Genomic DNA, 16238 nt, shown 5'->3' with positions numbered 1-16238 from the left:
TTTGATTAGTATTATCCTCTCTTGGTTTATTACTATGTCCACTTTAGTTTCCTGTTGCTAGATTTATTTTTATCACTTATTGACCCTCACGACCTGTAATCTTCACTCATCACCTGCTGCGCCGCCTAATCGTCATGTGTTTCACATCATGTGTTGATTTGTCACTGTTCAGCGTCGGATTCTGTTTTTATGCCATAATTCACATCTAGTTCGTCGCTCCATTTTATGTCCCGCTTCTCCTATTTCAGAGTTCTGAGCAATGTGCGCAATGTTTGCTTTCTTAACCTCCTAAGGTGCAGGGCGGTGTTAACGCTACAAAATGAATGCTCTGTATTGTGGTATCACCCATCGAGGGAATTCTTTATTTAAATAGGTTCATTTTCAGAGGGATACAAAATCAGGGTATCGTGATTTTAGTAATTACATGTTTATAAGAGCGATTTTCTGTTGTCCTTCCATGGAAGCGGGCAGCCTTCAAACAGAAATTAAACACTTTTTAATATAAGTTGCTGCTTTGACATAATCACAGAACTGCCAAAACATATGTAAAAAAAATACCAGACAAAGTGAATCACAGCGACGTCATCAGCCGGTGTAATGCTGAACTGATGCAGTGAAGCTACCAGCAGGAGCGGAGCTGCACCAAGAAGCTACAAACACTGAAGAGAAGAAGAGCTGCCATCGATACAGATGCAGCCAAGCATGTTTTAATGTTACACAATACAGTTTTACAAAGTCTAAACTGGTATTGTTTGCATATGGTGTAAAGTTTACCTTCGACCAAACGCCCCCCAAAGGAATCCCAGCGCCCCCCTTATGTAAAAATTTCCGCCAGCGCCCCTGCTGTCCTCTGAACGCCCCCCGGGGGCGGTACTGCCCACGTTGAAAACCGCTACTCTATCAGGCTTTTTTCTGGGTTGTCCTGGATTTAGATCCATCCATCTTCACCAGCTCTGCTCTAACTAGCTTCCACACACTTGTAGCAGTGTGATGTTATTACACTAGATCAGTGGCTCTTAACCTTTTTTGAGGTACCGAACCCCCCAGTTTCATATGCGCATTCACCAAACCTTTCTCCTCAACCTTTCTGATTTAGTAATGTAATTATATTAGCTGTGTTACCACCCCACGCCACTAGAGGCAGAAGCAACCCCGAAAATCTAAGGAGCAGATTTAGACTATAGAATTTGGTAAAAACGGTGAGTTTTGCTGAAATAATTAAAGACACAAGTTCAAATCCATGCTGAGAGTGGAGCTCCTTCAATCAGCGCTCCTCCGCAGCTCTGATTGGCTAAGCAATGTAACCTGATCCTCTTCAGCAAGTGATGGCAAAGAGGGGCCTCATCACGACTTTACACAAGTGAGTCTTTACCTCCGGAGCAGAGGCTCCGCCGAACCCCTGAGACCGACTCACCGAACCCCTGGGGTTCGATCGAACCCAGGTTAAGAACCACTGCACTAGATTGTCAAGTGATAAGCTATGGACTCTTTGCACCTCAGCTTCCGCGTTCGGGGAAATGCGGCTCGATTGTTTCCGATCCAATACAAATATTATTTTATACTAGGTGCTTTCAGGGCTTGGCTAAGGTTTGTACATCGATCCAAAGCCCCAACAAGTCAGCTGGAGAAAGGTTTTAAGATGTACGCCTCGTTATACATTCACTGACACGAAGGTGAGTTTTACTTAAACTTTGTGGCTAACATTAACTTTAGCTTATGCTAGTAGGCAATATTCTCGGACATTGTTCTTGTAAAAATGTGCTATTTAAGTATCTAAACATTCTAACGGATAATGTTTTTATCTTATTTTCAAGTATATTATGCGTGTTTATTGTCGTTAGTGTCAGAGACAAACAGGGGAGGTTACGGTTCGGGCTTTTAGCTTCCGAAGCCTGACGGAGCACAACAAGCCTCATAGCTTAACAGTAGCGCAACTCTGGTGTCAGAGTTCTGGTACAGTTGACCGTTCAGGTTCAAAGTTGCTGCTTTTAGAAAAATATGGCCGTGTCCCTTAATGTCTCCGTGTTATTTCGTTTTATTACCTTTGCATGTTTCTTGTGAAGAGCTCAGATAGGACGGTGCTTACAGCAGTATGTACAGGCGGATCAATTGCTCGGCTGTCTGGCTCTGGTCTGCTCACTCATTCCCATAAACTCGCTTTCAGGCTGAATACATAAGTGATTCCATGGAAATAACTCAGGGAGGCTCCTTTATTTACCATCCGTATCACCGGTATTTTTAGGCTGATCCGGAGTGAAGTGAAGGCTGCAAACTTTGTGTTGTGCAGCGTTAGCTTTAACTGGTAGTGACAAATATTTACAAGCCACCATCTTCTTAATTCAGATGTTGCTTTTTTTGCATCTGAAATACCACTTAGTCTTTTCTAGCAGAAATGGTAACTCAAAGCGGAAACAAGTGAGACGCATTAGCTCCTGGAGATGTGACGTCAACGCCGTAGGTGCAAAGAGCTCAATGAGCACTGGCAGATTTTATTTTGAAAAGACGGCAGATCCATGGCAAAACAGCGGGTAACTTTCTGTTTCAAAATTATTATTTTTATTTAAATTTGGTGTGTTGTGAATGAAAATGTGAATTGTTATCTTTATTGTTGAACATATGGAGTTCATATATTGTTGTTTTGAGTGTCAGTTCGGGGTTTAAGAAGAAAAATTAACGGGTCATACCATTCAGTCCGTGAAAGGTTTTTTTCTGTTCGGATTCCGTGGGAGAAGATATGAAGTTTTGTTTTCTGTGTTTAATAAGTGTGTTCTTGTAAAATAATGTGCTTTGGGGCACTTGAACTTTGTTAAACAGTGCTAAAACTGTGTTAGCAGATATTTAGCTGCTCTTATGCTACATAAAACATTGCTAATGAAAAAGCTACATCCATGTGCTGAAAATAGTACTGTTCATGGTTAAACAGGCGCTGTGGAACAATGTGATGAGAAAAAGCCTGTTTTGACTACTATTTTCTGCTATTTGAATGCAGGTATGTGATGATTCATTGCTTTTGGTGGGAATATTTTGTCTAATTATTATTATTTTTTGTTATTCATGTACTGTTTAAGATTATTATGCTCATGTTTGGGCTTAGTTATTAATTATTGCTGCAATTATTTTTAGTTTGTAAGGTAAATGTGTTATTTTACACAAGTTGCACACGCGCTCTTTCTGTTCGGATTCCGTGGGAGAACAATGTGATGAGAAAAAGCCTCTTGTGCATAGGCATAGGAAGCGGGGGGGACATGTCCCCCCCAATATTGGTGAGAGCCACATTCGTCCCCCTCAATAATTTCACCGTAGTTGCGAAGAATTTAAAAATCTTCCACTCGCATGCTTTTATTTTGAAGGCGCACAACAGCGCATTCAGCAGAGCGCTTCCTCCCCCTCCGAAAGACTCAAAGTAAAGGCAGCAGCAGGCGGAGTCAGAGAAACTCAGTTTGAATGAAGTAAATGATCTGTCAGGAATGAGCGTCAATAAACGATAAAATAAATCTAGCAACAGGAAAGAAACTAAAGTGGGCATAGCAATAAACCAAGAGAGGATAATACTAATCAAATGAAACTAAATGAAAATGAATGAAGAACAAAATGCAAGAATAAACTAAGAAACTAAAGTAAATACAAAGGAATAAACTGGTATGGCAAGACCTTTCGAGCTGTTTATTCTTGCCAAGACCATGGCAAGAATAAACGGACACTATTTCCAGATAAAAGGTAAAATAATATTGTTGAAGTGCCATGGGTTTGTTGAGACTATATCTAGTACTGAGTATAAATATATCTTACAGACTATAACAGTAACAAACATATCACTTGTTTATGTTTTTAATTAGATTTGATATATTTATTTCTTCAATATTATTTTTCATGTCAGTGTTAATGTCATGGTGGTGTTCAGTGACTCCATAACACTTTCAATTTGACTCATTAGGATTTGATTAAGAACCAGATTTGTTCTTTGCAATTCCTGTCCCGTAAAGCTATTAATCTATAAATCAATAGACAGGTCTATAGATATAATCTATGTTTCTGCCTCATATTTGTGTGGCATAAAAAGGATCTGGAACTTTTGTTTTTCCACTGAAAGCTCTGGTTTGCACAATAAATGCCATGTGAGTGAAATTTTATGGATGATACTCTGATGTCCAATTCTCCTGAAGGCAGCACACAGGTGCACCACCAGAAACCGACAGAAAAACTGTAGAGAAGAAGAGTTATGATTAATGTAGTTACAGTTCTATCCATGTCTTAATGTTGCAGAACTCAGTCGTTTTGCAAATAGATCAAAGTTTAAACCGGCATTGTTGTACATCTTTTATCTGCTCATTTTGTGAAATATTTAACAACTAGAAAATGGCACAGAACAGGAATATTTTTTCCACTCTGATTGGCTGCTGTTAGGCCAGTAATTTTTGAGAATAGGGACAAAATGGGTTTTAATTTTTCCCAATTTTTAAAAATTATTTCTCAACCTTATGTATGCAAATATGACAAATAATGTTTTGGTAGTGTAAAGATGCTAAGGTGCAGGCTCCCAGTTGCAACATTTTTTTTAAAATTACATTTTTAATCGACCTGACCCAGAATTTTGTCATCACCATCTGACAAAAATAAATATAAAATATTTTTTAATGACCGTATTAGTGATGTTTTACTCATTTTTACAGACAAATGTTTCTCAAGAAACAAAAAAAAATATTATTTACAACAAAAAACAACAAAAAGTCCATCTGACGGAGTTGACACAGAGCTGAAGGTGGTGACAAACTAGTGAGTAAAAAGAAAAACTTGATACATGTGAAGTAATGCAGTTTATATAAAATATATTAAAATGAATTAACTGCACATTTAAGTCAGATTTGTCAACAATTTCACTGAAAGAGTCAAAAACTCTGATGGAGTTGACATCTGATGGAGTTGACAAAAAGCCAAACTACCTCAATTTATATGATGTTATTCTGAAGGAGGCCATATTGTAGTTCATCAGGTCCAAGAAATCTTTACAATATACCAAAATTAAGCTTTTATTTCACAAAATTTCATCAAAGTTTTGTAAATTGTCAGTTTACAAAACTGACAATTTACAACATTTATGATGTTGACCAGTGGTGGAGAAAGTACTCAAAAAATGTACTTAAGTGAAATACAAATACACAGACAAAAATGTACTCAAGTAAAATTAAAACTACCACATTAACATTTGTACTTAAGTAAAAGTAAAAAAGTACTGGCTTTTAAAAATACTTAAGTATTAAAAGTAAAACTACTTGCTGAATGCATTACCAGGGTTTCCCCCAGTGTGTTATAGGCCTGGCGGCCCGACATGCTTTACTAGCGCCACCGCCAGGCTAAGCCTTTCTTGTTTTGTTTTTTTTTGTTTGTTAATTTTTAGGAAAATAGAATGAATAAAAAAAATCGCCTCTTTTTTAAGACTGATTGCAAGTGTTTCTGTTTGTCCGAGCGTTTCACTAGCAGATTTATTCCTAAAAGATATGTTTATGGTTTATGCATTTAAAGCCGGACCAATCACACCGCTGGCCTCTGAGCATTGTCTCGCGTACTGCAGCAGCTGGATGTCTAAAGCCCATGCTCCTCCTTTCACTCTTCTCAGGACACAGGCTGACCGCTATGAAGTGGTGGAGAAAGTACTCAAAAAATTTACTCAAGTAAAAGTAAAACTACCACATTAACATTTGTACTTAAGTAAAAGTAAAAAAGTACTGGCTTTTAAAAATACTTAAGTATTAAAAATAAAAGTACTTGCTGAATTGATTACCTAATCGCTAATATCATTAAGTGTACCGATCGTATTCAATTTTAATACATTAGAAATGTGCCATTTTAATAAACAATGCCACAGATAAAGCATGTTTTTATTGTGTTTACTCTGTAACATAGTTTAGACTTAGATATGTGATTCTATGCATCATAATTTCAGGGATGGAAACATCTTGTCTTCTGTCCTAACATAACATGAACTTCACTTTTTTGCCATTAGTGGCATTTATTTTTTTAAGTAATCCAACAGAAAGGGAATGGAAAGAAGGTGGGTCGGAGAGGACAGGCAACCGAGGAGCCAGTAGCAGTGTTGCAGTCAAGACCACCTACCCAAGACCAAGTCAAGACCACCTACCCAAGACCAAGTCAAGACCAGCACCCCGTGCTACGTGACACAAAAAAATTAACTTTGACCTATCAAAATTGCTTCTCAAATTGATTTGAAAGATCCACATTCCCATAAAAAACTAGATATTAAATACTTAGAGCTGAAATAAATTTAATCAGTAAAGATCCGTCCAGAAGAATTGGATCGTTCCTGAATGTCATATCACTATATTGCACTTTGGTACCAGCGTTGTCCCATATTACACCTCAGTCAACACTTCCACACAATAATTCAGCGCATGAGTGACAACTTTTTTTCATTGCAGATGCATCATGTGTCTCTGTACAGCTAGCTTTGCTAGCATCACGTCCACGGAGCTTACCTTTCTTTAAGCCTTCCTTCTAGTGATGGGTCCAGCAACACCAACGCGCCAGCGCATGCATCAAGCCCATAGACCAACACCCGTGTCGGTGTGCGTATTGGTTTCAGCAAGTCACGTGACCAACACAGGAACTGTTTCGAAATGACACTGGATGCCAAACTGTGTTTATAAGGAAGCGAATCTGTCAAAAGCATTTGCCAAACAAATTCTTGATTTTTTACATTGTCATCTATGGAGCAGCTTCAAAGGAAAGGTTTCCGCAGTGTGGGACCATTTTGATCTTATATTGGAAAATAAATGTGTTTTCATTTTTGTCGTTTCATCCAGTTCTTGTCAGTTTCTGCTTAATCTATCTCAACCCAAATTCAGCTGAAACTGACTTTTAGTTTACTTTCATATTATGTTCTGCAGGTTAAGTGTCGCATATGTTTAACTAAACTGTCTTATTTAAATAAATCCACCTTTTCAATGCTGAGGCATTATGAGGCCAGACATGAGAATGAAGTCCCAGATATAAACTCAGATATACAGCCAGTCAACAAATTACTCGGTTGCTTTTTATAAATTATTTCATATACAGTGAACCCTCGCTGTAACGCGGTTCACTTTTCACGGTATCGCTGCTTCGCAGATTTTTTTGTGCAGTTTTTTTCCCACAGTGTTCTTTGTCCTAATTGACCATATGATTGTGTCGAGAAAAGTCGAGCTCATCCCACTTCCCCATGCTGGAGATTTTAGTTTAATAGTAATAATAAATAAAATTACCTTAAAATTAATTACACAGGTGACATCAAGACCCAACAGTAGAGTCAGACGGTAATAAAATTAATCTGGTTGTGTGTGTTGTTATTGTGTCCTGCAAACTTTTCTTTGATTCTACTTTTTTCTATTTAATCATAAAAAATCAAAGTCAGGCAGAAAAAGAGTAATGAAACGGGAAGAGCTGGTTTCCTGAAGAAAGGGGAAGTTTCTATCTTGCATCAGTCTAAAAATAGTTCAGACCATTCCTTATTTTAAAGCATTAAAGGTTTTTAAAGAATAAAATCTAAACATTTTGAGTAATTGGATAAAACCCAGAGTAAAATACTCAAATTAATGACTTATAATGGGCCAATAATTAATATTTGTTTAACCAGTGGTTGATCTTGGTTTGATTATAAGAATATTTACACTTACTCTTACACTTGTGGAAGTACTTAAAGGTGAAACAAGTAACTGTAACATGGTATCAGATAATTAGAATAATGGGTATTCTTGGTTTCTTTTCAGAAATGTCTGTAATAACTCACATTATGACTATAATAAGAGTAACTAATAAGTTATGGTTATTATAACATTATAAATGAATGTTAAATCAGAGAAACTAAAAGGTTATAAATGTGATTTTGACATTGAACTTGAAAAGGTGTAAAATGTTGTAACTGTAATTAAAGGTCACTGATGTTGTGTTGAAGGTAGGTGGTAGGTGAAAAGTCAGGGGAAAGGAAGAACTGATAGGAGAGCGGAGATGACCAATGCCTTATTGCTAAACTTCAACTTTCCTAAGAAAAGGTTGGGAAAGCTTTATAAATGAATGTTAAATCAGAGAAACTAAAAGGTTATAAATGTGATTTTGACATTGAACTTGAAAAGGTGTAAAATGTTGTAACTGTAATTAAAGGTCACTGATGTTGTGTTGAAGGTAGGTGGTAGGTGAAAAGTCAGGGGAAAGGAAGAACTGATAGGAGAGCGGAGATGACCAATGCCTTATTGCTAAACTTCAACTTTCCTAAGAAAAGGTTGGGAAAGCAACAGAGGTAGGAGGAATGTTGAGCAACTCAGGGACATTAGAACAGACATTGGGTCATGTGGTCTCCAAGGTGATGGATATGAGATCATCTGTCCAAGTAGTCAGCCAATGAAACAGGCACAGCAACAAAGCTAGCCAATGCAAACACACCAAAAAGGTGGATAAACCCTTTATAAGGTGGGTGCAAAAGAGGAATCTTTGGTTGGATCCTTCAGGCAGCTTCGAGCCAAGATCGAGATGGACAAAGAACTGCAGCTGAAGAAGAGCCGGGGCCACAGAGCCGAAGACTGTTCTGCACATGGGGACCAACCCGTTAGCCCCGCAACATGTGGCTTCAAATCGCACTTCTCTCATCAGCTGGGTTTAGACCCCCAAAGACCAAGGCAAAGATGAAGATAAAGACAAAGAACAAAGGCAAAGAGGAAGAACTGGTGTGTTCCTTCCATGGGACCAGGAAGATCGTGAGACGAGGAGAAGGGAGCTACAGAGCTGCAAGACAAGAAGCTGAGGACCGCTACGTGAGGAAGTCACCCTGAGGCCCGAGACCTGCCGCTCTAAGTCAGTACTCTTCCTGTACTGGGAACCTCCTGCTGCTGCAACAACACCTTCTTCATCAGGCCAGTTCTGGGGTTCAAAATGCCAAACTCTGTCCGTCTCTCTCAAAGTTTCCCTTTTTTAGTTCTCAGTGTCAGCATTAGGGAAAGATAGGCTAGATTATTGATTTTACTTATTTGATTATTTCTGCGACTGAATTAAGCTGTACTCACCCTTGCAAAATTGCCTTACTAATAAAATAATTAGTCTTAAGAAAATCTAAAAGATGTTGTGGACATTCAATTAATGAGTCACTTTAAAGTTCTTTGATGGTTGTAAAATAACTATGAAGTTTGATTCTGGGAGGAAAAAGTAGAAAATGTTTTATAGGTTGCTTTTAGCCAAAACTAAAACAACACCCTTGGGACTCGCCCGAGTCACTAAAACCAACCTGGTTCAGTAACAAGTGCACGTTGTAATAAAGAGAAAGAGCGACCGTTAACAGGTGTGCTCTGTGAAGCTATTTGGTTGCAGGCTGCTCAATCTGGCTAATTCACAGGGTGAAGAAGGTGGGACATCTGAATGGGGAGGTCGTTAGAAACCAGGCTAGTCTTTCTCGATGCCAGCTTAAACAGAATTTACTCAGTTCTGAACAGGGTAAAATCCCATCAGATTTAGAAAACTCAAATTACCCGTTAGATGGAGAGCTGACTGCATATCTCCCTCCTCTGAGAAGGGGAAGTAGAGTGAGAGAGAAGGGGAGGGAGGTGTTGCGCAATAACAATTGGTAAAAACATTCTCCGCGCTACCTGAGTGCCAATAACGTTACGGTGTTTAATACAGATTGGCCACTCAGGAGATGGAAACTGAAACTTTCAATGCCTGCTGGGAAAAAAAAAACTGTGGCCAGAGGCAGCGCAAAACCCGACCGGAGGCTCGTTTGATGAGATCCGTCGCTCTGCCGTAGATACAGCTGTGAATCTGGCTGGGCAGGTTGGAGGAGACGCTTTAATGACATGACTCCGGATCACATTAAGGCCCGATTGATGCACACGCACATCCGCTGACCTGAAAACAGGTTTTGTTCTTTGGTTTTAATGTAGAGTATTTATTTATGCTGTGTAATAACTGTAAAAAATAAAGGCAACTACTTCACGGATTTCGCCTACCACGGGTTATTTTCGGAACGCAACCCCTAGCTTCACATTTTAACGAAAAAAAGAGAAACGCGACTTGGATGTAAAGACTAACGCGACAGTTTTGTAGAAATGTAGTGAAGTAGAAAGTACAGATACTTACTGTAAAATGTAGTGGAGTAAAAGTAGAAAGTACCCATTATTAAATCTACTTAAGTAAAGTACAGATACACGAAAATTAAGTACAGTAACAAAGTACTTGTAACGAAGTACTTGTGCTTCGTTATTTCCCACCACTGATTTACATCAACCCCCTGTGAGGAATTATGATTAGTTATAAGGAGTTATTGATTAAGGTAAGAGTTTAAATCCAGCGCCTTAGCTCTGGTTGTGCAGCTCTACCTGAACCGCAGGAATAACTTGTAGTGGCGCTTTCAGAGGTGCTTTGACCGAGCGGTGAGAATGACGTGTATTTGTGAACAAAACATTATGCAGCGTTTGCACCTCAGCACGCTGCCCAGCGTTTGGCCCTGTCTTCCCTGTAAAGTTTAGGTCTGTGTTCTCGGTTAGCCGGTGCGTTAGTGGTTAACAACCCAGTGCTAATCACTCATCGTGCAGGTTTAACCCGGAGCTTTCGAGCTCTCCTTGCAGTCACGCATCACGCTGATTTTATATTATTTCATTATTATTACTAGTATTATTTTTCTGGTTACACTAAGCACCAAACCACATCAAATGTTTTGCCCACTTAGTCAGACAGAGTTATTGCGCGGACATCTGAAAAACTCGTCCACAAACTCGACCAACCAAAATAGTTTCTGTGTCCCCTTGTTAAAAACTCATCAGAAACGAAATGAAAGAGCTACTAAAGCCACATTAGCAGCATTGAATTAAATCTCCGATTTGTTGCGCCGTGCAGCGGATTACCTCATCATGCAGGGCCGGTCCCAGGGTGTATGAGGCCTGGAGCAGAATATGACTTTAGTTGCTAAAAACATCAGCACCTCTAACAGCTTCTGTGTTAGATTTAGTGAAATCTAGGACAGGGGGAGAAGTTTAACTGTCAAACCTAAAAAGCAATAAATTATAACTGCAGCTTACTAATTTGTATTTGTGAACAAACGGAGCTGAAACTCAAAAATTAAACTCAGCATCAGATTGTAGCTGTGGTAACAAACCAATCTGACTATGAATATTGTTCTTTGAACTTCTACAAAGTAAACTTGCCAGTTCCTTAAAATCCATCCATCCATTTTCTTACATCCTTGTCCCTTAGTGGGGTCGGGAGGGTTGCTGGTGTCCATCTCCAGCTAGCATACCGGGCGAGAGGCAGGGTTCACCCTGGACAGGTCGCCAGTCTGTCGCAGGGCAACACAGAGACACACAGGACACACAACCATGCACACACACACACTCACACCTAGGGGCAATTTTGGAGTCATGTTTTTGGACTGTGGGAGGAAACCGGAGTACCCGGAGAAAACCCACGCATGCACAGGGAGAACATGCAAACTCCATGCAGACAGACCGGGCCGGGAATCGTACCCAGAACCTTCTTGCTGCAAGGCAACAGCTCTACCAACTGTGCCACTGTGCAGCCCAGTTCCTTAAAATCTTGCATATAAATGCTAAATAATTTAAAGTCTTTTAATTTATATATGCTGAAACCATTATGTCAAATTTAACAGCAATGATAATCTCAATAAACAAATGCTACACTTATATATCTGTGGTCTATGTTAAAATATTAGCATTTATGGGGCCCCTGAAGCATTGGGGGGCCTGATGGAGCCTCTGACTTTTTGATTAGTTATTTTTAAGACTAGTTGTGGGTTTATATAGCAGTTCACTGACTATGTTTTCCCATAACATATAATAACCCAGTGATATTTTTACTTTTACTGTCTACTTAACATCTTTTAATACAAAAACATTGTGGACCACCTCGGCGCCCCGACCACCGGGCTTAGCAAGTTTTCTGGGGGAAACCCTGGCTGCATCTAGACTTATATTGTGTCACACACAGTTGGACTGTTGTTGACTTCTGGAACAGTCCCAGGGCCATACATGCACACAGTCCCTTCTGAATATTACCTCACAGCTTCAGCGTAGGACAGATATTCTTTCAGCTGGTCAGCATAATGTTCCTCTTCTTCCAAGATGTCGTCTACTGAGGCAGCATAGCTGTAAGTGAATGACCAACATGGCTGCTGTCAGCATGTAGTCTTTCTGCATGTTTTAACTGAAGAGCTTCTCCAGACTATCAGATGAATTCATTTATTACAAGAGAGTTCTTACGCATCCATGTGATGACCCGCGCTCTGCAGTCCATCTCCCATCTCTTTCTCAATGGCACTCCACTCACTGTAGTGAACGCACCAATGAATTAATTTTTACAAGGGATCAGAGACACTTATGAATTTGTTCAAACAGCGTTGCATAAGGTCAGCATTATGACTAATAACTGAGACTTCTAAATCACTTTAGTTCAGATAAAGGATGCATGCAAGCATATTGTCAAACCTGAAGACTCTTCCGTAGTTTCCGTGGACTTTGTAAACAGCATACAGTCTATCGGCAACCCTCTGCAGGACAGAGAAAAACTGTTAATCTGCAATGCAAAGGCTGTAGGATCCATTTTGTCATCTGCAGGAATTCTCCACTAATACTGAGCATAAAACATTTTACTAGCATGTTCTAACGATCCCCTAGAAGCTTCTGGGTTCTGATGTTCACAGTAATAAAGATGGCAGAGGATTTACAGTACATTGGAATGTGTGCTGTCCTACACGTCTCTACTGTAGAACTGCTGAGAGGCTTAGACGAACAGCCAGGAGTCAATTAACAGGAAGATTTTCCAATTGTGACATTTCCAGTATGTACGTCATATTTTACATGAAGTAGAACTCAGCACTACCACTGGTGGTTTCTGATAAGCATAACACGACCACGACCAACCGCCCAGGGAGGGATCTTGTGAGGGATGGCATTAGCCCCCCAATGACTCCCTTGTGGGGTTTAACAGCTTCAAAAGATTTTAGGCAATTACAAAAAATGTTTGCGCGTGTGTGTGAACTTACAGTTCGTGCTCGAAGCAGCTGAGAAGTGTGAGACTGAAGCCCGTCGCTGTAATGTTTTATCTCCACTAGGCGTCTGAGATGAAGACATTCATGAAATATTTCTAGCATGAAAGCTTCAGCATTATCAATAATTATTTAGTGACAGAAACACTTCAGCATTTAAGGTTCACAGAAAACTCTATAGCAGGGATGTCACCCTCAGTTACACAGGTTGTCAAGATGAAAACCTGGTCCGAGTGAAGGGCCACCCTGAATCTTGCCTCACAGCCCTGCTCCAGAGAGCAAATTTACACAGGAAAAACTACAAAAAAACATCAAGACATTTAATCTGATGGAACAAACTGCAAGAAAACTGCAAAGATGCTGAAACACTGAGTTCTTTTAACTGAAGGCTGACACTCACTTTTAGAGTTGCATTTGATTCACAGTAACTGGAACATTGGTTAATTCTGCACTTCATTGAATTTTTCATAATAATCTGCAAACAACACCATAAATGCCATTGTTTATTCTGCTTGAGTGACAATAAAGACATCTTATCTTAAAAATGTATCTCCCTTGTGGGTTTAACAGCTTCAAAAGATTTTAGGCAATTACAAAAAATTATGAAACTTTATGGTTTCATAATGTTAGACTTACTTATGTGGACTTCTCACCCTGAAGGTGGCGCTCAATGCTCTGAGTCTGGAATCTGCCTGCAAAGGAAATGTCAGGAAACGTTCAAACCCAGAGAACATAGAACATCCCAGTGATGACAAGTGATGTCACCTGTACCTTTGCCTGGAATCCTGTCTCATACAACATTTCCTTCCAGCCATGTTCCTGCCACATAAAGTCACAAAGAAACGTCTTTGTACTTTAGGATTTGAGCTCTATAGGAGACATATTTGGATCAGGAACAAAGGAGCAACATTCCACACCTTGCTGAGGAAGTGGTAAAGCATCTCGTTGTTGGAGAGAACTGGATGAGAGGCCACACGGAGAAGGAAGTTCTCCAGTCCAATCCTGCGCCGCTCCACAAAGTCTGGGTCCATGTTGTCTGCAGAAAGCTTGTGCCATACAAACTCTGCCTGCAAGCAGAAAACACAACATCACCCCCACCTTTCTGTACACCTGGAAAGGTTTGTAAAATGTGCCAAGCCAGGCTTGGTGAAGGTTCTTGTCTATTATTGTTGGGAGAAAGAAAAACAAGTCATGGTTGAAACTTGTTTTGTTTATAAAACAGTGATGATGGCTGAAAAGCGCCCTAAGCCTGGCTTCAAAACCATTCTGATAATCACAAAAAGTCCTATTAACTGAATATGAAGAGTTAATCTGATATATTTAATATGAACCTCACTCAGTTCATCTGATCTAATGAACTAAAGAAAAAACTGTGACTCAATTTACAAGTCCAGATATTTTAATTATGATTTATGCAACTAGGATTGTGGAGCTTACAGAGTGAAATTCTCCATATCTGGCTGAGATCTGGATCACATGCCTTAGCATGTTTCTTGCTTTCTTTACCTTCTTGCACATCCTTTCATTATTTATGTTCAAAGATGTTTTAGTTCTTTCTATGTGTGTGTTACCTGGATTGTTACTGTAGAGGTGTGAATATAATGTCAATAAAAAATATGATATATATTTCATAAGAAAAATTGTTTACCTGATCTAAACCATATTTTAATTTTCAATAAACGAGAGAATAGAATCAAATCCCTGAGAAGACATGCTGTTCTAGATTCTTCAGGTACTTTGAGTCACATGTTGGACAGAGAATTACTCCACTGAGGGAGGAAACATCCAGCACCGCCAGTAAGATGCACTGATGTGTCGAGGAAAAAGTCAGCTGAATCAAAATCCTGTATTCCAAAGTCAAATATTAGACCATCTGTCCAACAATTGATGCTTTGTTCACATTGGGTCATTCAGAAAGACAGTGATACCAAGCACAGCTGAATGGCTGTTTAAGCAGGAAATGTGTTGAAATGAACAAACAATGTCACAATCCTGCTTTCCCACTAGGGTAATGCTTTGGGCAAGTTATGCCTGAATATATAAAATAACTAATAAATGAGAGGCCATAGAAGCAGTATTAATGCAGTATTGAAACAATGGATGAGGGACATAGATTACATTTTCATGAGGAGCCACCCTGAACTCACCCTCTTCTCAGGCAGAGGAGGAACCACGATGTATGGATATGTGACTATCAGATAGTTCCTCAGCAGTTCAAACTCACTGTATCGCCTCCACAGAGAGTCAGGCGGTGGATTACGGCCTTCAGCAATTGTATCCATTGGTCTTTAAATTTTGTTCAACACAAAAAAAAAACCACAAGGTGAATTCTGCAACATCACAGGAGGAGGAAGTGCAGTTGCATGTATTTTTAAACATCTGGTGTCAAACTACAGGACATCTTCAAATAGCAGCCGGTGGATTACTGTGCTCACCTTGTCTCAACCAGGTACACAGTGTAGGTCTCCTGCATACTGACTGCATTCTTTCCGCTCCTTTTCTCAGCTTCAGCAACACAGATCTCCATCCTCCGCAGGAGACAGGAGCCTTCTGTCAACATCTGTCCCAACACAACAACCCGCGTCAGGATGGAGATGACAGTTAAAACCTTCTGGCTCATGACGGCCACGGAGCTCCGACGTAGCTGCGTGAAATGCTTGTTTTCGTCAGCCCAGTTTTCCTCGCATAAGCGAGACCTGACGTAAGCTCATGTTAAAAACCACGACACAAAGCGACGTCTCTGCTAAACAAAAGGACGTTAAGCAAGATGAAGCGGCTGTTTACCTTGTTATTTAGGCTCCCGTCAGATGCTACTAGATCCGACTCATCGTTAGAAGTCACCGACTCTTCCTTCACGTCCTCCGCCATCCTTCCTCATCAGACCACGGGTTCAGTCAGCTCGCCTCAGAGTGTTGTTTTGCGGGGGAATACTAGATATTACGACTCGTTAAAGATTATGATAGAAAAGAAAACAGAAAAAAAACAATTAATTTAAGCACTAGGATATATTTTCGCTGGACCTTTAAAACGAGGTTTAGTTTTGTATTCAGTCGGTAGAGAAGACGCGCCATACACAGAAACTACAGCTGTCCTGGGTTGACTGCATGTTCTCGTTCCATCCCAATAAAATAAAAGCCTCTATGGCCGCAAAAAATGAGCACCAATGAGTTGCATAACTGTTCCTCACACAAACGCTAATCTATTT

At 39.8% G+C, this 16238-nt stretch overlaps 1 protein-coding gene across 1 annotated transcript in view; it reads right to left on the bottom strand.

Annotated features, from left to right (window-relative positions):
• Positions 1 to 16123, bottom strand: part of LOC103459747 (sorting nexin-4-like) — a 20502-nt gene extending 4379 nt beyond the window's left edge. Inside the window, exons 1-10 of the mRNA XM_008401561.3 lie at positions 15818 to 16123; positions 15469 to 15593; positions 15181 to 15319; positions 13951 to 14100; positions 13805 to 13852; positions 13670 to 13725; positions 13031 to 13103; positions 12474 to 12535; positions 12249 to 12314; positions 12045 to 12134 (exon numbers count right to left, since the gene is read on the bottom strand). Of these exons, the coding sequence (XP_008399783.1) occupies positions 12045 to 12134; positions 12249 to 12314; positions 12474 to 12535; positions 13031 to 13103; positions 13670 to 13725; positions 13805 to 13852; positions 13951 to 14100; positions 15181 to 15319; positions 15469 to 15593; positions 15818 to 15901 (893 nt within the window). The 5' untranslated portion in view covers positions 15902 to 16123. The remainder of the gene's footprint in view (positions 1 to 12044; positions 12135 to 12248; positions 12315 to 12473; positions 12536 to 13030; positions 13104 to 13669; positions 13726 to 13804; positions 13853 to 13950; positions 14101 to 15180; positions 15320 to 15468; positions 15594 to 15817) is intronic.
• Positions 16124 to 16238: the final 115 nt, after the last annotated feature.

Source organism: Poecilia reticulata, chromosome 23, assembly GCF_904066995.2.
Source record: "Poecilia reticulata chromosome 23, P_reticulata-male-v2, whole genome shotgun sequence".
In the NCBI taxonomy this organism is placed as follows: domain Eukaryota; kingdom Metazoa; phylum Chordata; class Actinopteri; order Cyprinodontiformes; family Poeciliidae; genus Poecilia; species Poecilia reticulata.
The sequence above is the reverse complement of the archived record's forward strand: the minus strand, read 5'-3'. Positions and strand labels throughout refer to the sequence as shown.